The sequence below is a fragment of the Octopus sinensis genome, linkage group LG17 (assembly GCF_006345805.1).
Source record: "Octopus sinensis linkage group LG17, ASM634580v1, whole genome shotgun sequence".
NCBI lineage: Eukaryota > Metazoa > Mollusca > Cephalopoda > Octopoda > Octopodidae > Octopus > Octopus sinensis.
The window spans coordinates 25,450,660-25,475,988 of NC_043013.1; the positions used below are offsets into that span (position 1 = coordinate 25,450,660).

The window sequence follows — 25,329 nt, forward strand, 5'->3', positions numbered from 1 at the left end:
TAATTAATCAATAATGTATCCACCCTTGTTGTTTACAACTTCCTCCTAATGTTCAACAATATTTTCAATACCTCATTGGTACAAATCACCTGATTTCAACTCGAGAAATTGATCCAACCAAGATCTCAATTCTGCATCAGTATTGAACAAAACACCGTGCATAGAATTTGAAAGAGATCGAAAGAAGTGGAAATCCATTGAGCCAAATCAGCACAGTATAGTGGGTGTGGCAGCACTTCCCAGCCATGCGTTTGAATGGCTTCCTTGGTCATATTGGCAATATTGGCGGGCGTTGTCGTGCAGCAGAAGAACTCCATGCTGACGATTAGGTGTTTTCTCTTGAGTTGTTCCATCTGTTGAACGTAGAGTTCCGTGTTGACCATTTGGTTCCCTTCAAGCAATTCCTAATGGATAATCCCTTCCCAATCCCACCATACGCACAACGTCTTTCGCGGATGAAGATTTTGTTTCATGCATAGTGTTGCTTGTTTACTGGGGCTAAGCCATTTCTTACGCTGCTTCATATTGATGTACTGGCACCATTTTTTGTCGCCAGTAATGATTTGCTTGCATCCATGAGTTGAACGGTGGCAAGCAAGCAAACCAGCAGAGATTGTGACTTGCTGATTTTTGTTGTTGTTACTTAAAGCATGCGGAATCCATGCTCCATACTTCTGAACCTTTCCCATCGAGTGAAGATGCTTCTCTGCCAGTTCCCTTGTCATTTGACAAGAGTTTTCGTGCAAAAGTTGGTTTAATTACTTTTCATCGAACTCAACTGAACGGCCAGAACGAGGTGCGTCTTTGAGGTCAAAATTTCCACTTTTGAACTTGGCATACCAATCACAAGTGGTTCTTTCAGCTATGGCACCCTCTCCATATACAGCACAAATGTCACAAGTAGCTTTTGCGGCCTTAGAACCTTGATTAAAAGCCAAAAGAAGGAGGTGTCGAAAATGCTCGAATTTCTTAACTTGACATTCCATTTTAATGATCTGAAAATCAACAAAAATTAACTAAAATTACAACAAAAAAAAAACGAAATATATTCCAAAATGATTCAAGAATAGAATTCTCAGAAAAAATAGATTCCAAAATTTAAAATCGCAATAAATTCCAAAATCTAAAAAAAACAGCAGGAACTTTGTTGCCAACCCAATATATATATATTTCCCACATCACCAGTTCTGCTTACCAAAAGTGGCCCACTTGGCCCAACCCAATATATATATATATATTTGTGAGTTTGTGTCTGTGTTTGTCCCCACCACCATCGCTTGACAACAGATGTTGGTGTGTTTATGTCCCCTTAACTTAGCGGTTCAGAAAAAGTGACTGATAGAATAAGTACCAGGTTTACAAAGAATAAGTCCAGTCGATAAAAAGGTGGTGTTCCAGCATGGCCACCGCTAAGTTATGGGGACCTGAACACACCAACATCAGCTGTCAAGCAATGGTGGGGTGAACAAACACACACACACACACACACATGATGGGCTTCTTTTCAGTTTTCGTTTAACAAATCTACTCACAAGGTTTTGGTTTGTCTGGAGCTGTAGTAGAAGACACTTGCCCAAGGTGTCACGCAGTGGGACTGAACCCAGAACCATGTGGCTGGGAAGCACACTTCTTACCACACAGCCACGCATACGGTTATAAGTAATCAGAATGTTGAATGGTTCTAATAGAAATTTAGGTTAAGGAAATATCTTTTACTGTATTTAGGTATTTTTATTTATCTATTTAACTGAATAAATTTGAATTCTATTTTACAGATGGCTGCCGTGAGAATTTCAAACTTCCATGTTTCAACCTTCTGTGTATTGCTGAATCACTGCAGTGTGACGGAGTCGATCACTGTGGAGACAATTCAGATGAAAGGCCGGCCAGGGAATGTAATTTTGAAAGTGAAGAATTGCATATTTTGGGTGATTATTTCTTTTGTTTTCTCTCTAGAGCTTGAAACAATTAACATTACTAAAACCTCCTCCTCCTCCTCCACCTCCACCTCCACCTCCTCCACCACCTCCTCCTCCTCCACCACCTCCTCCTCCTCCACCTCCACCTCTTCCTCTGCCACTTCCTCCTCCTCATAATCATCATCATCCTCATCCTCCTTCCCATTGACTGTTCTTGTTTAGTAATCCCCTCTTGGCAGCGAGCAATGCAGTCAGAATCGCCCCCCCTCCCACCAGACTACCTCTCTAGGCCTCCACACCATGTACCTACCAAAGTGGTGTACAGCTATTGATATAGATCTCATATGAAAAAGATGGAACTCCACTAGATCGTCCAGCATCCAGAGGTTATGACGTCAGAGTTTGTTTTGGTTATTCAGTTGTCAGTGACCACCTAACAAATCACAGGAGATTGAGCAGACAGGGGAGGTTGGTCAAATAAAGTAATGACTTCAGAACATTCTTCTAAAGCAATGCAATTATCAAAAAGCCCATGGGCATGTGGTGTAGTGGTTAAGAGCACGGGCTACTAACCTCAAGATTCTGAGTCCGATATGGGCTGCAGCAAATATTCTGCTCAATACCACAGATTTGCTTGTCAATTGTTTGACCATAACCAGTTGACCATGTCCTTTAGTGGCTGATGATATGTGCATCTCTGACCACAAGCAGAAGTAGTGGTGGAGTATCAATATGCCCTGATACCATACCAGACAGTGGCTCTCATGGCTTCTGATCTTAACTGATTGGAAGTGTTATCATGTACATTGTTTTGTCTTGGTATAAAAGATGGGCTACAGTAAATATTCTGCTCAATAACACAGATAGTGGCTGATGATATGTGCATCTCTGACCATGAGCAGAAGTAGTGGGGGAGCATCATAGCCGTGTGTTGAAAGGAATTCTTGGAGGTTTGGATAATTCACCTTTGGAAACATGGGTGGTTCTTTCAACATCCTAAAACAATCCTTATTCAGGGACCTTTTGAGTGGGATGGGCTACTCAACCAGAAGAAAATTCTAACTGAGCCCCCATCTGCAAGGTCATTTCTTTCTCCATCAATTTATCCATTTCCAAAATCCCCAAGTACTTATAGCCCATCTCTTCTATCTGCTTCATAACCTCCCACAACAGTATCGCTACCCCGTCCATACATTTGATTTTGCCTCCCTTCAATACTAACTCACCACACTTTCTCAGTCTGAACTCCATTCTGATATCAGCACTGAAGATATACGTATCAACGAGGAAACTGATTTGGGCTTCATCTTTACCATAAAATTTGAGGTCATCCATGAATAACAAATGGTTGACTTTTTGTTGGCAGCTTACGAATACATACCCAGCTTTTGCTTTCCTCAGAATCAGTGTCAGTGGTATCAAGCACAGTTCAAAGATCAGTGGGTACAGGCAGTCCCCTCGGAAGATGCTCCTCCTTATTTCTACTGTCCCTAAACGTCTTCCATATGCTGTCAGGTCTGTCCTCCAATTTGCCATACTTTTTCCAAGCAATCGCTCAACATTCGATGCAATCCCAAACAGGTTCATACACTCCATAATCCAAGAATGTGGGATCATATCGTATGCCTTATGATAGTTGATTCATGACATGGCTAAGTTACTTTTCCTCCTCTTGCATTCTCTGAGTACAGTTTTATCTGCCAGGAGCTGATCCTTGGTACCTCTGCACTTATGCTTGCAACCCTTCTGCTCATGTGGCAGGACTCCATTTTTTCTAAGTGTTCATACATTGATTCTGTGAGTATTCCAGTCAATAACTTCCACATAAGTGGCAAACAGGATATCGACCTGTAATCGTCTACTGTTTTGATGCTTTTCGGGCACAGCACAGTCCTACCCAATGTCAACCATTCTGGTGTTGCTTGGTCAGCATTTAACAAGGTGTTGAGTTGCACATGTATTCATGCATGCCATTCACCAAATCTTTTGATCCAGTAGCCTAGAACTCCATCTGGTCCCGGGGCCTTCCAGTTGCTCATTTTTTTGCTGATTTCCTTCACTTCCCTAACTGAAATGACTGGTTCTGCCTGTTTTGGACAGACTACTGTTTGTTTCAGTTCTTGCAACCATTCAGCATCCTTCTTGTGCTCCAGATGTCACTCCAAAACCTTTGACTTTCAATGTTATCTGGTATTAACTTTTCATCTGTACATCCTCCATTTATTTCTTTATAGAATCTCTTCTGATCTACTCTGAATAACCTATTCTGGTGGTAACCTTTCATTCTTTGGTTGTATCTTACTATCTTTGCTTTCTTTGCAATGAGGCGCTGCTTCAGTTCCTCCACTACTACTTTCAGGCTCTTTCTTTCAATATTATACTTCCTTTTCAGCGCCCGGTACTTTTGTTCGTTTTTAAGTTCCCCTTTCTCTTTTCAGTCTAACACAGAGATTTCCTTCGAGAGCATGTCTAACCCTGCCTGTATTCTTCTTTTCCATCATGGATCTTTTCTTTTGTCACTCCCATTATATTTCCTTTTCTTGACATCAACACCCACATTTTCTGCTCCAACAATACTTGCTGCCTTGATCAAATTATTTGTTTCTGTGATGTTGTTTGTTCTGATGTATTTCAGAATTTCATTGACGTTTTTCGTTTCTTGGTTCAATTTCCACCGATCAACTTTTTAAGGTTGCAAATAATGTCACTATCATTCTCCTGTAGTCTTACCTTTATTCTGTCGTAGATTGCCTTTTGTTCATCAGTCATATCGCCATTAGTTTTATTGTCTTCTTTTAGATCATCTATATGTCTCTCATCAAGTAAGCTACCACTGCTCCTTTCCTGTGCTATGAGATTACTCTCATTAGTAAGAACTGTGTTTTCATTCTTATCTATGCTGCTATTTTCCATGACCCGTCTTTTGATAGCTTCGAGCTCTACTTCTGTGAACCAACGATTTTTTCTTATTGCTCTAGGTTGATCACATAGTCTCTGTTCTGTGAATTGAAACAATCTCTTTTCTCTCCAGTGATCATACATACGTTGTTGGTAACCCCTAATTTGAGCACCATTTTCATCTACCAGGTTGCTCAGGTAGTAACACTCCATGACCACAGCATTAATTTGTTTATTCCATCTACGCCATGTGTGGTGGTCCTTCTCTGGATATCGACAAGGTGGAGCCGGCCCAGAATCTCTGAGCCTGCCGGGTGTAACACTGTCACCTTCATTGGCTTCAGTTTCCTTACACCGTTATTCACAATATTTTGTTTTTTCATTGTTGCTCATATGAGGTAGCGATTATCAGGTTGCGCAATTACCATGAGAGCCACTGTCTGGTACTGCATCAGGGCATTTATTATTATTATTATTATTATTATTATTATCATCATCCTTGTTATTGTTGTTGTTGTTAGATAGTAACACTACTATTATATAAGCTACCAGCCTACTTTGCAGTCATTTACACTGTTATTAACATTCAATTTATTTCAAAGAATGTTTGCCAATTTATCAGAATATTTTTTTCTTTTTCAGATACGACACCATTAAGCACAGGACAGAAATTTTTTGAAGATAAAACTGTTCTTTACTTTTTACTCTGCTTTTGTATTTCAAAAGAATTTGTTTGAGAAAAACCATATTTTGCTTATTTTGGAAGGTTTTGAGTTTTGTTGTTACAAAATAAAATTATGGGGATGACCCCCTAAACTCCCAACTCTTTCACTGCCTGTTGAACGAGATCAACAGGGAAGCCCAGTTTTTTTTTTCTTTTTACTGGAAAGAGATGCTGCTATCTGTGCCTAGAAGCAGATGCAAGCCAAATGCTTCTGTTATTTGGTGATCAAAAAACCCATTCTGCTGAATTATGTTCAGGTAATATCACGAGTTTAATAATGGTTTAAAAAAAAAGAAATTGTTTCCATACATTATATGTATTTATATATATATATGTATATATATATTATTCTTATTGTTCCAAGTTCAAATCTATGATGAATTCTACAACTTCAACCCCAACTTTTTTGTGATGTTATACCTTTTAGTAGTATTCTACCTTTAATTAAATCAAAATTAATTTTCTGATTAATAACTATATTACTTGGCTCAAAAATTTGTGTGAAGTCTATACCAGTATTTTCTTTATTCCTAAAAAAATCTTAATTTCTTGAAATTTAACGTTCCATATATTAAATGGAATATCTTATGGGATTACATATAAAATGAATGTAGGCCATTTGCACTTAATATTCTCCCATTTAGGTGCCTTTTGTTATATCTTGTCATGTCGAGACACAAATCACAAATATGAACAGCTCTATTAATATAAAAATAAAAAACAAAACTTTGGTGAACTTTTTATATGATGTATTAAAAATATATTCTAAGTTAAAAATTTGTTGGAATAATATAATATTGATGTGATTCAATTCTATAAATCGAATCAAATTTGAAGATTTATTTTTTATGATCACAACTAAATAACAGCAAGTTCACATTGGACATAATGCATTTTTACTGCAATAAAATATAAATTTCACAAAATCTTTGTTATGAATTTCAAATATTTAGAGACGCTTTATTATTTTTTTCACTAAAAAGGTGTTGAGCTGGCAGAACCATTAGCATGCTGGGCGAAATACTGAGTGGTCTTTCATCTGTTTTCATGTTTTGAATTCAAATACCGCTGCAGTTGACTTTATCTTTTGTCTTTTTGGGGTCAATAAATTCAGGACCAGTGAAGCACTGGGGTTGATGTAATTGACTAGTCCCCACCCCTAAAGTTTCAGGCTGTGTGCCTTAAGTAGAAAGGATTATTTTTTTCACTAAAGCATCACTTGTTTTGACAAGAATTGATCTATCAAAGATATTATTTGCTCTCTATTCTTGTGTGTGTGTGTGTGTGTGTGTGTTGAGGGGAAATATATCTAATATTTAGGTTTTAATAAAATATTACCTATTTCTTTGCACATTTTAAATATTATGATTATACTAGTTATAACTCGGTCCACTACCTTTTCAAAACATTGGCTTCACATTTTGGTACAAGACCAATAATTTCAGGTGAGGGGGCAAGTTGAACACATTGATCCCAGTGCACAATCGGTAGTTATTTTATTGACCCCGAAAGGACGAAAGGCAAAGCTGACCTCAGCAATATTTGAACTCAGAATATCAAAATAGATGACATGCTGCTGAGAATTTGGCCCAACATGCCAACGCTTCAGCCTGTTCACCGCCTTAATATATATCCATAACAAAATATTGGTTTCAAATTTTGGCACAAGGCCAGCAATTTCAGGAGAGGGAGTAAGTGTTCCAGTGTTCAACTGGTATTTATTTTATCAGCCCCAAAAGGACAAAAGGCTAAGATGACCTCAGCAGAATTGGAACATAAAGATGGACAAAATGCTGTTAAGCATTCTGCCCAGCATGCTAATGATTCTGCCAGCTCACCGGCTTACAATCCTACCATGATATTGAATATAAAACCTTACGATCCATTGGGTCACGTGCAGAGGTCATAATAAAGACTATATTCATGTGGATTATCCTTGTTAAGCCAGATTGGTGCAAATCTTGTCCATCTCTATGATAATCACACAGTAGAAGTTGAACTCATCATTGAATGGTAACAAGCACTCATCAGTTTTTAAGTCTTGCCACTTATTCTATGGGGTTTGCTTAAAACTTGGTGGACAGTACAGTCTGAGAGTTCAATGTATTGGCCATGGATGGCCTTGCAAAGATTTAAAGTCAGAATACTAAATACTGCATGCATTTTGTATGCTGTTCTAATGGTTCTGCTGATGAGGTACAAACCTTCATTCTCCATTTCGGTTATCTCGCTTCCTGTCAACTCTGTTCTCCAAACAAAATTTATGGAATACAAAAATGCTACAGATTTCCTCCCCTCATAGTTTTGCTTTACTAGTTGGTCAGAAAAAGAAAGGCAATGTCCATAGCCATTGCCTGTCCCTCAGAGACCATTTATACCTGTGGTTCTTAACTGGAATCCATATGGTCCTTAGGGGTCCTCATAAGATTTTGTCATTGAAATTTATGTGCAATCATTTGGTCACACTTCCACAATGCACAAAATATTTGAACAATTTTTTAAAAATAATTTCTAATAACATTTAATTGTAAAAATACAATAAGAATTTTTTAAACATTGAAAGGCTATGAGGGTTCTTCTTTGTGAAATAGGAATCAAAGGGTTCCATAGGTAAAAAATAGTTGGGAATCACTGATTTATATTTTGTAGGACCATTTCAGTTCTTCTAACTTAATAGGACTGAAATGAATGATGTTAAATTTGCACTCGAGCAATTTCTTTTGGGGTAGGAAGCATGAACAGGAAAATGGTTCTTGAGAGAGATACACGGCTAAGGGAGAAGAATCAAGCAAAATATGGTTTGGTTTGGCAGTTGACAGATGAAGAAACACAGTTGAATGAGAAATGTGTGTGTGTGTGCATGCATGTGCATGTGTATGTGTGTGCACACATGTGGAAATATATATTTTTTGAATAGTGTTGCAAAGAGCAAACATTTCCTTTCATAAAGTTACTTGCTATGATAGAAATGCAATTTATTACAAATATATTTTGTTTCTTTTTTGTTAAATTTGAAATAAAAAAGATTTAAGAATGAAAAATTGTTATATTCGTTAATTGTCATATTGTTAATTGAATTTTCTAGGAGAGACAGAAAAAAAAAATTTTTTTATTGCTAGAGTATTCAGCAGAGAGCCTTGCTACAGCACATCCTTATTTAATGAGAGAATTGAGATATAATGAAATGAATCATTGAAAGGTTTTTCATAAAAAAATGTTTGTCCTTCCAAATTTTCTTGAACGCCACATTAATGTTTTATGCTCTGCCTCCCAGTAATCACATTCCAATAGAACATGTGTGTGTGTTTGTCCCCCACCACTGCTTGACAATTGGTGGTGGAGTGTTCATTTCCCCAAAACTTAGCCTTTTCGTAAATGAAATTTAAAAAGAAAAAAAAATTAAAATACTGGAATTGATTCATTGGAGCTAAAAATTCTTCAAGGTGGTGCCTCAGCATGGCTCTAGTCTAATGACCAAAACAACTAAAAAAAATGAATAAAAACCCCAGAAGAATGTAGATCAATGATACAAGAGAGAAACATGGAGCTGTTAAAAGCTAAAAGTAGGCTGTTGGTTGCTGCCCAGGTGTAGAGATACTGTGTTTTTGAAATAACTTATGACTGTTTGTTAAGAAAACAACTTGTTAAGTGCATAAACTGGAGGAAAACACAATGAAAGCCTCTCTCTACAGAATGCCATTGTTGATCTTCAGAAGGCCTTTGTAGTTTTGTGTTAACAAAAAGGCAGGTGCAGATTTGTGTCAGTTATTTTTGGTATACTCTATTATGAGTTTCAGTCATTTGACTGCAGTCATGTTGGAGCAGCACCTTCAGTTGAACAAATCAACCCCAGGACTTATTCTTTGTAAATTTAGTACTTATCGTATCAGTCTCTTTTGCCTAACTGCTAAATTTCAGGGATATAAACACACCAACATCGGTTGTCAAGTGATGATGGGGCGTCAGACACAGACACATAAATATTATATACATACATATAGGCATAGGAGTGGCTGTGTGGTAAGTAGCTTGCTTCCCAACCACATGGTTCCAGGTTCAATCCCATTGCGTGGCATCTCGGGCAAGTGTCTTTTACTATAGCCTCAGACCGACCAAAGCCTTGTGAGTGGATTTAGTAGGCGGAAACTGAAAAAAGCCCATCGCATATATATATATGTGTGTGTGTGTGTGTGTATGTTTGTGTGTCTGTGTTCGTCCCCTCACCATCACTTGACAACTGAATTTGGCGTGTTTATGTCCCTGTAACTTAGCAGTTCAGCAAAAGAGACCAATAGAATAAGTACTTGGCTTACAACGATTAAATCCTGGGGTTGATTTGTTTGATTAAAGGCAGTGCTCCAGCATGGCCACAGTCAAATGACTGAAACTAGATCAAATCACTATACACAACGGGCTTCTTTCAGTTTCCATTCACCAAATCCACTCACAAGGATTTGGTTGGCCCAAAGTTATAGTAGAAGTCACTTGTCCAACATGCCATGCAGTGGGACTGAACCCGGAACTATGTGGTTGGTAAGCAAGCTTCTTACCACACAGCCATGCTTGCGCCTGTATCATTTATCTTTTACTAGTTTTATTCATCTGACTACGGCCATGCTGGGGTACCACTTTGAGGAACTTTTGTGAAATGAATTAACCCCAGTACTTTTATCTTCCAGCCTGGTACTTATTCTGTCTGTCTCTTTTGCAAAACTGTTAAGTTACAGGGACATAAACAAACCAACACTGGTTGTCAAGTGTTGGTAGAAAACAAATAGATGCAAAGACACAAATACATGCACATATGCATATATCATCTTCGTTTAGTGTTCGCTTTCCATGCTAGCATGGGTTGGACGGTTCAACTGGGGTCTGGGAAGCCAGAAAGCTGCACCAGGCCCAGTCTGATCTGGCAATGTTTCTACAGCTGGACGCCCTTCCTAACGCCAATATATATATATATATATATATATATGATGGGCTTCTTTCAGTTTCCATCAACCAAATCCACTCACAAGGCTTTGGTGAGCCAGGGGTTATATTAAGAAGACACTTTTCCAAGGTGCAATTTTCTGATATCCCTTTTAAGATATTGAAACCATTTGGTGAAATTGAGCAACAGCCAGTCTTGGCTGCTATATCAATGTGTGTGTGTGTGTGTGTGTTTGTGAATCCGTGTGTAAGACAGTGTATTCAGCTGCAATCCTTTAAAAAGGTAAAACTTGATCACTCTATAGGGATATGAATGCCCTAAAAGCCCTTGAAAACAGTGCTCCAGCATGACTTGAAGCAGTAAAAGAATGCAGAGGGCTATCTGCATAAAATAGTGACCAGGTCAAGTCTCCCTCAAATTGTACGAGCCATAGATATGGCCAGTATGGAAAGCAGATTGAAAATGGTGAGCAGGAGGAAGATATCAGTTATACCATACAAAACATTGTGGTTTCAATGCCAAAAGTGGCTCTTGCCTGTTTTAACCGTTTAGCATTTAAAGCAAGCAAATCAAACCAAAATATATATATGTACATATTTGCATGTGTGTTCATCCCCCATCATCGCTTGATAGCTGATGCTGGTGTGTTTACATCTCCATAGCTTAGTGGTTCGGCAAAAGTGACCAATCGAATAAGTACTAGACTTACAAAGAATAAGCACTGAGGTTGATTTGTTCAACTAAAGGCAGTGCTCCAGCACAGCCACAGGAAAATGACCGAAATAAGTAAAAGAATAAATAAACTGGTTTTACTACCACAAAACAAAAAATAATTCAATTTTTTTTTCACACAATTCCTAATAATAATTAATTACGAGAATATAATAGGAATTTTTAAACATTGAACAGTTATGAGGGTTCACCCGGGCAAAATGGGAATGAAAGGAATTAATGGGTAAAATCAACTGAGTGCCAGTGCTTTAGACCAAAGTTTGGAGCTGAGCAAGCTTTTGAAATATCAACCAATAAAAACATATGTTAACCGTTTTGATACCAACCTGGCTGAAATCGCTTCTGGCCCCGAGTACAAATGTCTTGTTTTCATAAGTTTTGAATTAAAACCTTAGTCATAATTTATATTCCTAACACAAGCTTAATGATAACTAAGTTATTTTACTAAATTCTTTGTTATATTTAAAATTAATTGAAAGAAACACAGCATCTTAACAGAAATATGGTAATGAAAGGGTTAAAATATATAATAGAGAAACAATTCTTAACCCTTGTGATACCCACCTGGCTGAAACCACCTCTGGCTCTGTAGTACAAATGTCATTAACACAGAGCATCTCAAAATAAATACGGTAATGAAAGGGTTAAATTATCTTAGTGGTGCAGCCATGATTTATGATTTATCATGAGCAATATCTATATTAGTCTACTTTAGCCATTCAGCATTCAGATTTCTTTATCAGATGTATTGCTTATTGTTTTGAATTAATCATGCATGGCTGTATGATAAGAAGCTTGCTTACCAACCATATGGTCTCAGGTTCAGTCCAATTACGTGGCACCCTGTGCAAGTGTCTACCACTATAGCCTCGGCCCAACCAAAGCCTTCTGAGTGGATTTAGTAAATGGAAACTGAAAGGAGCTCATTGTATATATATATATATCATCATCATCGTTTAACGTCCGTTTTCCGCGCTAGCACGGGTTGGACGGTTTCGATCGGGGTCTGGGGAGCAAGGGACTGCCCCAGGCTCCAGTCTAGTCTGGCAGAGTTTCTACAGCTGGATGCCCTTCCTAACGCCAACCACTCCGCGAGTGTAGTGGGTGTGTTTTACGTGCCACCTGCACAGGTGCCAGAGGGGTCTGGCATCGGCCACGTTCGGATGGTGCTTTTTTTTATGTGGTGGGGGGGGGTGCAGAAATATAGGGGAGCACCAGTGGGGAGGGGTGGTTCAGAGAAATGATGACAGGTTCTAGGCAAGTAGAACGTAGGATATCAAGAGAGGGGTAATGCATGGTGAAATAGCGTATTGAAGAGGGGGGTTCGAAGAGTAGACACCTATTATGGTGGTGGGAGAAGCGACATCCGGTATGGATGGAGCAAAAATATAGAGATATCCAGTATTGGTGGTGGGGGTGGGAGGGCGGGTGCACCGCAAATACACGATGGTTGATGAATACACGAGAGGCGAGATGGGTAATGGATAAATTAGTTAAAATAATTAGATAGATATAGAAATTAGTTAAAAATAGTTAGATAGATAAGAACGCATGTATGATTGATGGGGAAGTGAAATAATAAATAAGCATTCAACTTATCTGTTAGATGAATGAATGAATGAAAGAGCAGAAGTTTGGGGCTGCGTTTTTTTTTTTTTTTAAATAAAGATTGTCCGGAGGAAGAAGGCGCGAATACACGATGGTTGATGAATACACGAGAGGGGAGATGGGTAATGGATAATGTGTGTGTGTTTGTTTGTCCCTCCTGCCACTGCTTGACAATAGGTGTTGGTCTGTTTATGTCCCCATAACTTAGCAGTTTGGCAAGAGAAATTGATACAATAAGTCCTGGAATTGATTTTGACTAAAAAAACGAAAAAAACCTATAAAGTGGTGCTCCAGCATGATCAAGTCACATGACTGACACAAGTAAAAGAATAGAAGAATGCATTATCTTGTAGCTTCAAGATTTCAATGGCATGTTTGTATATTTTTAGAATGACATTGTAAAATAGGTGTGAAAGGATAGATCTGGTCAGTTTTAACAAAGCAGGTAGAATATTTGGGCCAGATATGGCTGCCTTAGGACACAATAAACTAGAGCAGCCCAAGAAAAACATTAAAAATTCTTTAATGGAAGGAAAACAGATTGTTAGAATACATAACCTCTAATGACAAAACCTTTCAGAATAGCATTTATAGCAGAAAAAAAAGACAATCAAATTCTTTGAAAAACATCTCAACTTTATTTATGAATTTCTCTTTTTATTTAAATCAGCATCAAAAATCGGGGAGGAGGGGAATCACATTGGAAGGAATTTGAGGGGAAGGGAAAAGACAAAAAAAAAAAAAAAACTCTTTTTTCTAACTCAGCAGTGCCAAGGAACAATTGTAGATAAACAAATTAGACAAAATTGAATTGTACCCAGCTAGAAAATCTGTATGCCACATCAATTTATGAAAATTCAGTGGAAGCTATAATATATATCTTACATTTTAATTTTATTTTCTTATAAAAATTATGGTGAAGCAACTGTCTCTTTCCACTGTTTCACAGGAATGTTATATAAGTATAGTGTCATGGTAAACTTTAGGATTTGCCATTCATTGGAATATTTACAGACATAATACTCAATCAATCAATGCAGAAGAAACCAAATTTGTTTTGTTTTTTTTTAACTTTTTCAAATTTTGGTAGGTTATTTATTTAAAAGCGGGTTAAATGCCCTGCTTCCTATGATTTGATATGTCAATTTATTATTTTTTTTTAGTTTGTTTTTAATTAAAACATCTTACAAAGATCAATCTTCCAACAAAAGAGAAAAAAATAAAACATTATATACACACATACATACATACATACAAACCGACATTACTGTCAGATATCTTTGCCCCAAAGAAATACACCAGCCATAATTTTATATATATATATATACATACATATATATACATACATATATATATATATATACATATATACACATACATATGTACATTTATTACATGTAGAGAGGCTAATGTTTTATATTCATTTCTAACTTTGGCACAAAGCCACAAATTTGTTGGGAAGGGGTATATATATATATATAGTTGATTGGATCAACTCCCAGTAAATTACTGGTACTTATTTTATCAATCCCAGGGGGAATGAAAGGCAAAGTTAGCCCTAGCTGGAGTTGGACTCTGAACATAAAGGGGATGTGACACAACACTCCACACAGTATTTCGTCCAACACTCCTGTATTTCTGCCATTCAACTGCTCTGATGTTTCATTCTATTGACAGAAGGTAATAAAGCTCTCACTAATTTTTGATTGATGAATATCTATAAAAAGATATGAAACCATTATTATTTTGTGTTTTTCTTTCCTCACAGTGAATCTACACTCAAAATCTGTTTCTCAATTCTTTATCAGAAAACTGTTTGCAATTATAGTGACTCTCCTAAAACTGTGTTAAAAAATGAATGAAACAAATTGTAGCCAAAGTCAAAAATTCAAATGATTTACTTATTTTTAAAGATATTTGGGTTCAGGGGAAATGAAGAAACATAAAAAAAGAAAAGAAAAGACTTTTCAGATCTGGAAATAAATAAATAAAATGAAGATTTGTAAAAGAAAAAGTAAAAAAAAAAACATAAAATAAAGAGAAAGGAAAAGAAACTGAAGAACCATTTAGATTGTTCTAGATACAAGTAAAATGTTGCCAAATGAAGTAATGCAAAAATAACAAGTGATCCCAGTATTTTTGCTCTCTTCAATTATTTTCTGGAAGACTTACAAATAGGAACACAAGTCATATCAAACTGCATTTTATTGTTTTGTAATTCTTGGGTAAACTTCAGCAGGAGAAAAGTTTGTTTTTAATAATGAGCACAGTAAGTCTGATAAGGATGCATCAACATAGGTTTTACTACATTCTGTATCAAATGAAAAAAAAAAAAAGACTAGAAAAGCAACATTTTTTAACACATACACACAAACACCAATAGTTGACAAGGAGCCATGAACCTACACCATACCTCTCTTAACAGCAAAACCTGAAGGGAAGAAAATTACAATGATTTTAACTGAATTCTAGTCTAGAATAATGAACAAATTAAATAAAACAAGAGTAAAAAAAAAAAAAAGCTTATTTAATTTTAAAGTAGTGAGAAATAGATTAAATAGGATTCCCTTTTTAGAAACATACAATCTGCAAACAGTAAATAAGTCTTATTAAAATAAAAATAAAAATGTTAAGCAGTGTGAAGTTAACAGACAATCTTAGTATTTATGTATGACTTGTGAAAATAAAAACAATCACATTTGTGAATGAATGTTATTCTTTAAAGGAAGAGTGTGGATAGAAGCTTATGTTAGAGGAGCAGAATTTAATTTAAAAAATAATAAAATACACAATTTGTTTAAACATAATTATATATAAATGTTCTTTAAAATATTTTACAACACTTTAAAAACAAAATATATATATTTTTTATTACAGTTTATTGGAGCATTGTTATAATTTTGCTTTATTTATTTTTGTTTTTTATAAGCATCAATTTTATGAAGAAAAGAGTTCTTTGAGAACAAGAAGGACTGATAAAAGAATCATAATTTAACTGCTTGATTTAGGTTTGATATATGCAGAAAAGTAATATCATGTCCTTATTAGTAGAAAAATATAGTATACATTTTTATGAAATGTGTACTGGGCAGAATCATTTAACATGCACATATAACGTATATTAGCTTGCCTGAGTACTTAACAGCAACTAATAGAACTATATATATATAAATTTTTATATATATATATATATGATGATGCACACATTCACATATATGTGTGCTTAAGAAGGCCAAATATGCTTTACTTTATAGCAACCATTCATGTTTGAGATTGTAGACGGCATTTAAGAAAACTGCTGTCTAACAAGAGTTTACTCAAACACTGGCTGTCGAACACAAAGTGTGTCTTCTCTCTGTCTCTTCTTCTGCTTTTGCCCTCCTTCTTGGAATTTAATTTTACCACCCTCACCTCAACCCATACAATACAGTTTCTCCCCACTTTTCCCCAGCCATACAATCTCCTGGATTCTGTACCAAACACATTTGCTGAATCTTGTCCCTGCTCTAATATTACATACCAGTGGAGCTCCCTCTCTGCTCGAGCTTTTCCAATTCCTCTCCCTGCACTAGAACTATATACCTCTCGAATTCTCTCTCAACCTGAATGCTAAATGTACAAATACCACCAGCCTGTCTTTCAGCCTGAGACAGTCTATAACAACTATAGGTACTCATCTTGCTTTTTATATTAATAATAAAACTTGCAACTATAATTAGATGTACAGATATATACACAAATATACATACACATGCACACATCATAATAGTAGTATAGTAGTAGTACTAATAAAAACCATTGTTTCTTAGAGGCACAAAGCCACAAATTTTAAGGGAAGGGGTTACTTGATTAAACTGATTCCAGTATTTGTCTGGTATTTTATTTAATCAAACCTGGAAAGACGAAAAGCAAAGTCAAACAAAGAATATAAATGAACCTGACACAAAACATTTTTGTTTGCTGCCTAACCAAATTTATCATTTGCTGTCTTTAAAAACATTAATAATAATAATAATTTAAACATCTAAATTTACCTGTGAATAGCTCTTTAAAATACGAAAAAAAATAAAACCAACAAAACAAATTAATTTTGTTTTATCTCCAAGCTGACTCAAAATGAATGCTTGATTTCAAGTTAATAAACTCATATTTATACATTAGAATGCTAATTTTCCCTGTCAACACAAACATATATTCCAAAATGTCAATGGTAGTGTGTTGTAATTTAAAGCTATTCTAAAACAATCCCTTAAAATATGGTTTTCTAACTTGGTCCCAAAACCAAATTATTGTTGATGAAAGGGTTTGATATTTAGTTTACTATCCTTGACCAGCATTACTGCCCCTTATTTCTTTATAATAAAAGGTCTCCTTTTCATATTTCCAGCATTGTCAATGTAGGTTTAATATGAAAATTAATGTCACCAGTTATTCATTATTTACGTTTAAATTGTGCTTTCCTACTTTTCATGGGCAATAGAAAAACAAATAACAATTTATACATACATGTATACACAAACATACATGTTTATATTTTTGAAGAAATGTCCCTGGTGGTAAGAGAATCTATATCTTCTAAGAGACATATGTTTGATGCCAACCAGTTACTCTCTTACAGTCATTTGTGCTTGCATCCACACTTAATTGGTAATATAAACATTATTTGTTCGGTCCAAGATAAATCCTTAAAAGAAAAAAAAGAAAAGAAAAGAAAGAAGACCAATACACTCACATACACAAATATATACATACATTTCTACTATGGCAAGAAGCTAGAGAAATGTGTTAAGACGAATGTGACTATATCTGTATTTAAAACATATTTGTTTAATAATAATGTCTAATTCTAAGTCATTTAAAAGAAAAAAAGAAAAGATTTTAAAAAAAGGGAAAACCAAAATCTAGTTCTCTAGTGCTCTGTCAGACATTGATAAAAACAAAGCAGACTATGGAGACCGTCTGGATTCTTGAGTTTTCCGTCCTTCGTTGCTTGTACAACTTATAAAATCAGCATTGCATGAAGCTCATAATGCTCTGCAGCAGGTTATTGCAAACCAAAGACAATGTTGCTTTGCAGGTACCAAAGTAGCATATTACCATCTGGAAATCTCTCTTCATTGAACTCAATTACTCAATATCAGTTTAAGATAAGAAAAGAAAAAAAAGGAATCTTTCTGCCCACAAAAAAAAAGAAAGAAGGAAAGAAAGAAAGAAAAAGTATAGAGTCACAGGAATATAAAAACGGTGCAGAATTTCATGACTATAAGTATGTTGGGATGTGAAATAAGTTATCACAAATGAAGTTGACTAGTTATAAAGAAAACCCCTAAAGACATGTTCATAGACACAGAAAAAAAAAAAACCTTGGATATCTTACACTTGGGTCCCAAATTAATAATAAATGGATTAAAAACAAAAGTATTGAGCTAATAGATAAAACATTATTTCATAGGATTGTATAACCAATGATATTTTCTAGTTAAAATGTTTTATAATAAATAACAGAATGCTTAAAAACTATTTTGAAAAATAAGTCATGAAGTGTCATTGTGTATTTTTCTGTTAAACCAACATGATGAACAGAATTTTAGTAAATCTTTGGTCCGTTCCCAATCCCTTCTAAAGACCAGCTTGCAGAAACATTCTTCAAATGTAAGTAAAAATGATGATGATGATGGTTGTTGTTGTGATTGATGGTGGTGATGATATCAGCAGAAGCATGTATTTAGTGTCAAATGATTTTAGTAAATGAGATAAAGAGACAATATGAGATTGAGGTAATTAAATTAGAAAAGCTGGTAATTCTGAGAAAAAGAAATTTTGTTTGCAACCCTGAATAACAAGCATGGAATGGAAAACAAAATCCATCGTATAGTTTACATGAATTAGATATGTTTGTGGAGATGGGATAAAAATAAAAATACATTCATACTCTAATAAGCCAAAAGACCACATCACCAGAATGAGAATATTTAAAATAATCTAATGAGAAGCAAGTATAGAATCAGGATAAAATATTAAAATCTCATTTAACAAGCAAGAGAAAAGAGAGAATGGAGGTGGTGGTTCAAGACAGAGTCCACTCTCTCATATTTGCTTTGATCTGTAGGTTATGTTGTTGCATGCCAAACAGCACAAAGGGAATATTTCAATGCTGATGCACTTTAAATAACAGCATTTATCCATCACCTCAAAGAGGGGAATTTAGCACCGGCATTTCTAATATCAAGGAACCGAAGAAGTGGGTGTTGAAGTGGGGGAGATGTAGAACGGTCAAAGAGACAGGTTTTTAGAGAGTAGGGAGGAAATAAGATATAGCTTAGAATGCATTGATTAGATCGTGTTCATAATATGCAATCAACCACATAATGCCAGAACCAAACAGCAATCCTAAACATTGGATGAACAAATGTAGAAAAGGATGCTCTCCTTCCCGAGTTTCAACAGAAGAAATTTCAGGCAACTGCAATGAAAACAAAGAAAAATAAGTGTAAGAAACAATAAAGATGAAAATAATGTCAAATAATTTTATATAATTTTTTTTAATGCATTTGTACACTAGCCTACACCACCACTACTACTATCATTTGAAATGGTTTGGTAAATTTACATGAATTGTTAGGGAAAACATTTTACAAGCAGGCATCTTTCACTAACATCAATCACCATAATATGAAGCTGGGATGCCAGATGCAGGACTTCAACTAATGAGAAACTATCTCAGGAAAAAAAGCAAAAGCATTTGAGCTTCTTAATTCGGTTGATAAGATGATACAGAGCAGGACAAAGTAACATTAATTCGGCCTTGCTTAGACCATAAATACAGCAGTATGAATGGAATGAAATATTGGTCCCAAATTCTGGCACCAGTCCAGCAATTATTCATGTGGTGGGAAGCAAGGTGATTTACAAGAACTCCTGTGTTCAACAGGTATTTATTTTATTGACCCAAAACAGATGAAAGGCAAAGTTGACCCCAACATCATTTGAACTCAGAACATCAAGTTCTAAAAAATGCTACTAAGCAGTTTACCTGGTATGGTGGGATGAAATATTAATAAGAATTTCAATTTTACTTAACAGAAGATTAAGGAGATTATCAATAGTTTTAAATTTAATGTTCATTTGTATGTCCTATACAATAAGGAAATGTCCTATATAATAGGACAAGTGTATTTGTGCCTTCAACAATTATGGGAAATGTTTATCTTTTTTTTTTCTAGTTTAATATTTGCGTTAAGAGAATAAAACTGAAAATTTAGACAATGTAGAAGAATGAGAATAATGTAACTAAGGAAGACAGACAACTCCAGGGAAATTGGAGTTGTCTCCTTTTGCATCAAGCAAATTATAGTGGATTATTATTATTATTATTATTATTACGTTGGTGCATAATTATTGTGGGTTTTTTTCAATAAATTTTATTTAACAAAAACAATAACAACATTTAATAAAAACATCTTTAAATGATTATTCCGACCAGCTGCCAAGCAGTAATTGAAGTAGATGGTGAATCTGCTCTGGAATAATCATTTAAAGATGTTTTTGTTAAACGTTATTATTTTCGTTGAATAAAATTTATTGAAGCCGCAATAATTATGCACCAACCTAATATTATTATTACATAGTTCCCCTTTGACATGGATGACTGCATAGTGTAGTTGGCTGACAGATAACCCTAAGCACCATACTAATTAGGCTGGTGTCACTTAAAAAGCTGCTGGTACATTCTGCAAAATGGTTAGCATTAGGAAGGACATCTGGTCAAAGAATCCATGGTCAAACAGACAAATTGAGCCTGGTGGAGTTCTCTAGCTTGCCAGCTCTGGTCAAATAGTCCAACCCATACCAGCATGGAAAACAGACTTTAAATGATGATGATGATGATGGAGAGGTATTCATTAGCATTACAACATACTCATTCCACAAACCATGTAGAGTATGAAGAAAATCTAGCTGATCCCCTGCTCTCCATCATGAAGCTGGAGTGGCAGTAGAAAGCTACTGGTTCCCGAGACGCAGGATCACGGGTGCTGCTTGATCAGAGTTGACCTAATGTTAAACAACAGCAAATCACAACTGAGAGGGGCTTTTGCTGATGCAGCTCTAATGTAAGCTAATCTTTTTCAAAATGATGAAAGATCAATAGGACTGGGGTTCTGAAATATGAAACAGATGTGGCCATTACCAGTGCTGGTGGTACGCAATAAGCATCATTCATTCATGGGACGCTGCCAGAGTTACCTAACTGGCTCCCCGTGCTGGTGACGTAAAAAGCACCATCCGAATGTGGTTGATGCCAGTCCCTCTGCTCCAAGTGGCTCCTGTGCCAGTGACACGTAAAAAGCACCATCCGAACATGGCTGATGTCAGTACCACCTGACTTGCTCACATGCTGGTGGCACATAAAAAACACCCACTACATTCTTGGTGTGGTTGGCGTTAGGAAGGGCTTCCAGCTGTAGAAACCTTGCCAGATCAGATTGGAGCCTGGTGTGGCCTCCTGGCTTGCCAGTCTCCAGTCAAACTGTCAAACCTATGCTAGCATGAAAAACGGATGTTAAACAATGATGATGGTGATAAGGAAAAAAAATATCTAGCCAAGGATAAACTAAATACAGCCAATGAAAGCCAATGGAATACTTGTAAATGTATAATGATGTTGCAATTTACAACAGTGAATGATATTACACTGCAAATATAAAACTAGGTGAACTCAGCCATTAAGATTTAACAGTTTAGCAATCACATTATAGTCATATGTAATTCTTATTTATTCTCATTGATTCAAATTAATCCTGCATTATCTAACAGGTTTCAGATTTCTTTTAGAATGACATTGCAAAGTAGGAGTGAGAGGCTGGATTTAGCCAGTTTGAACATAAAACAAGTAGACTATTTGGGCTTGATATGCCCAGTTTAACCCTTTCATTACCAACCCAGCTGAAACTGGCTCTGAGTACAAATATCTTGTTTTCATAAGTTTTGAATTAAAATCTTCCACCAAACCTTAGTCACAATTTATGTTCCTAACACTAGCTTAATGATAACCAAATTATTTTACTAAATTCTTCGTTGTATTTAAAATTAATTGAAAGAAACACAGATCATCTCAACAGAAATATGGTAAGAAAAGGGTTAAAATATATAATAGAGAAACAATTTTTAAGTGCTGAAGGGTTAAATCTGCTGTTCATAGCTATGATACAATTGAGGAAAATGTGAACTTGTAGCATCTCAGATCATTGTCCAGCAATGCATCAAATCAACCATTTGTGTTCTAATCTAATATAGTTTCTCACCCTACATAAGAGAGTAAATACAATGGTTGAAATAAAATATTGAAATGAACTTCAAATAATGTACTTACCATGTCAACTAAAGCAATATAAAGAAACATGCCTCCAACAGCTGCAAAAATCCAAACTGTGACTGAATTTATATTACCAAGTAACACTCCAATTATCATTCCAAAAAGGCAGAGCACAGAAGAAATAATGTTGTAGGTTATGGCTTTACGAAGACTCATGCCAGCCCTCAGTAATACTGCAAAATCTCCTGCAAAACAGTAAACAGCATTAAGTTTAATAAATTACATAATATTTGGCCTCATTTTGTTTGTTGTTAACACAACGTTTCAGGTGATATACCCTCCAGCCTTTATCAAATGTCTTGGTGAAATTCTGAACCTGGGCTTCTCATTCCTTAAGTATTTTCTGATATTATTATTATTATTATTCAGGTCAAAGAGTACAAATGCAAATACAAGCGGACAAAATGGGGTGCCTGCAAAAGATCTCTGGAGCAACAATTATTTCATAGGGGTTCACAGCCTGGAGATCAGGAACCCTTTCAGACTGAGCTGTTACTTCTCCATATTGAGAGGTTACGGCTTTGGTATGACAGACATGATTAGAATATCACAGGAAAGAATTGCAAGATGGATTCTTCAAGTGGCGCCAATGGTGGGCAGCTTCTTTTGGCTGTGATGGTCAGTTCTGTTGTTGTTTCAAAGGTTTCTGTTACTTCTGCTGTATTTATTAGTATTATAGTTGCCGGTGTTGTTGTTGTTATTGTACTTGATGTAGTTGGGATCAGAGCAGTTGTTTCTGAGCAGAAGGCCCTTAGATGGTTGGCAGCACATCAGAGGTACCACAAACCGACACATCTACAAATAGCTTGATCAAATCATGGCTACTTCCACACCTTTCCTGACTCACTTGGTTTAGGATTTCTCTTAGTATCCCTGATCAGTTCTCCTGCTGTAACTTATCTACTGCTCCAGGATAGGGGACTTACTTCCACCAGATGTTTTTTCCTGGCAACATCACCACCACCTTCAACTTTGTTGTCCCGTCCTTATATGAAAGAATGAGGATAAAGTCCTCGTTCTTTACTAGAGAGACAACATACACATCATACTTTTTACTGGTTGATGTCCCTCTTTCTGTGATGTTAGGAGAATCAAGTATTATAGAGTGTGGCAGATAAGATAGCCAAACAGACAAGTGGGAGCCAGTAGCTAAGACTGGCAGTCATGTTTGTAGACAGCCAAATTCAGAAAGATCATAAAGACAGAGAGAAGAGATAGAATATGAAAGAGGAGATGGAATGAAAGATATGAGAGAGAGAGAGAGAGAGAGAGAGAGAGAGAGAGAGAGAGAGAGAGAGAGAGAGAGAGAGAGAGAGATGGGATAGCAGAGTGGTTAGGAAGACATTGGAAAATAAACAGAAAGAATGGAGGCAGAAGAACTAAAGGAAAATATGCACACAAAACATAGTGGAAAAGAAAGAACAATGAAATATGTGAGTAAAAGAAACTAATAAAGGATTGTGAGTAGAAATAAAAAAGAATAACTGAAAGAAAGCAAAATGAAACAAGAAAAAAATGGGAGCAATGTTTGAAGTAAAAGCAATATTTCTGAAAGGAGGTCAAAATAATTCTTATTATTTTTAACAAGAACTACATTAGTAAAGACAACAAGTAGCAAGATTTCTGGATCTTTTCCTTTTGAACGGCAGTTTTCAACACAATTTCTAGTTAACTAAAGTGGAAATATCTTACAAACTATAGAATTTTCTCAATAAAGTCAAGAAAAAGTGATGTTTTATAAACACATTCTACCAGTATATGAAGTTTAAAAGTGTTTAGTTAACTAGAAATTGTGTTGACATATGCCGTTCAAAAGGAAAAGATCCAGATTTCTGTGAGATAAGGAAAGTTTCTTTACAAACAATTTCATTTTGTTTTCTAAGTGAAGGTTTTTTAAAGTTAATTTCCATCACTAAGATATAACAAACTTATAAATTTTCAAAAAATTCAAATGGCTGAGCTGAAGGTAGATTACTAGTCCATATGTAAATAGATGCAATAAGAGAGTACAGTATGATGATAAAAAGAAATTTGCTTATATAATCGACACAGTTTGTCAGCCTACACTACTGAGCTTAAATACCCTCATGGCTACAATTTAAAGAGAAATGGAATCTTTGTATTTGACTTCGTCTAGCTATAGTATATGAAAATGAAAACTCCATTAGTTTTCTTGGGTCTTGGGAAAACCTGCCTGTCATTTTAAAGTACATTTTATTAAACGAGACCCACCAATATGTAATATCTGGGGGTTTTTTCTTTCTACAAAGCAGGCATTCAAACAACCTAGTAAAATGAAGTCTCAGTGAATCAAAAATAATTAAACTTAGATTTCTTAACTTAAAAGTGACACTACATTAAGATAATCTTATCTTTCGGGTATTTTCATTATTTCAATATCGTAATAGCTTAAATGCTTGAACAGTAAATGTTCAGTAGTCAAGAAATAATGGAAAAGGAAAAGTCCTAGCAGCACAGAGGTTTACAAAACTCTAGGTAAAAGTACTGTAGGAACAAATGGAAAGAAATTGCCATTGCATATTAGAAAAGAAACACATCAAAAACTGTTTCGTTTTGTACCTGAAAACAATGGATGATCCAGAATAGTTGTAAGACTAACACATTAAATATTTGTGTGCAAATATATCAAAACCAGAATTGGTACAAACCTATTTCATGAGGTAGTTCATGACAAAGTACAGCTATGGCCGTGCTGCATCCTACTGTTGTACTGAAACCAAAAGCGGCCCCAATTGCTAGACCGTCACACAAGTTATGGATACCGTCACCAATAACAACAATCCAAGCCATTGCAGGAATATTGTGGCCATCTGCATCAATGCAGGGGACATGAGAATGACCATGTTGCTGGTAAAAACTAGAGGTATTTTGGTTATTCGGACCATGTGATGGGGACATCATTGTTGTGTGCTCTTCATCTGACTGCTGAACCTGCTGTTGGTTACATTCTATCATATCAGCATGGCTATCTTCAGCCAAGTCTTTTAATGCTGCAAATAAAGGAAAAGAGAGAGAAAAATAAATCAACAGACTACAACATATTTTGTCCAACAGATTTTCTTAGAGCTTGAAATGGTTTTTGTTTAATGAAAGAAAATATAAATGTAGACAGAGTTAACAA

At 35.6% G+C, this 25,329-nt stretch overlaps 2 protein-coding genes across 2 annotated transcripts in view; one reads left to right on the forward strand and one right to left on the reverse strand.

The window, feature by feature from the left end:
• Positions 1 to 5,824, forward strand: part of LOC115220956 (cubilin) — a 96,617-nt gene extending 90,793 nt beyond the window's left edge. The window contains exons 10-11 of the mRNA XM_029791166.2: positions 1,776 to 1,928; positions 5,460 to 5,824. Coding sequence (XP_029647026.1) covers positions 1,776 to 1,928; positions 5,460 to 5,554 — 248 coding nt within the window. The 3' untranslated portion in view covers positions 5,555 to 5,824. The remainder of the gene's footprint in view (positions 1 to 1,775; positions 1,929 to 5,459) is intronic.
• A 7,605-nt stretch (positions 5,825 to 13,429) lies between these two features.
• The window catches only part of LOC115220939 (metal cation symporter ZIP14-like), a 31,588-nt gene continuing 19,688 nt past the window's right edge, over positions 13,430 to 25,329 (reverse strand). The window contains exons 6-8 of the mRNA XM_029791147.2: positions 24,857 to 25,198; positions 22,185 to 22,372; positions 13,430 to 19,277 (exon numbers count right to left, since the gene is read on the reverse strand). Coding sequence (XP_029647007.1) covers positions 19,134 to 19,277; positions 22,185 to 22,372; positions 24,857 to 25,198 — 674 coding nt within the window. The 3' untranslated portion in view covers positions 13,430 to 19,133. The remainder of the gene's footprint in view (positions 19,278 to 22,184; positions 22,373 to 24,856; positions 25,199 to 25,329) is intronic.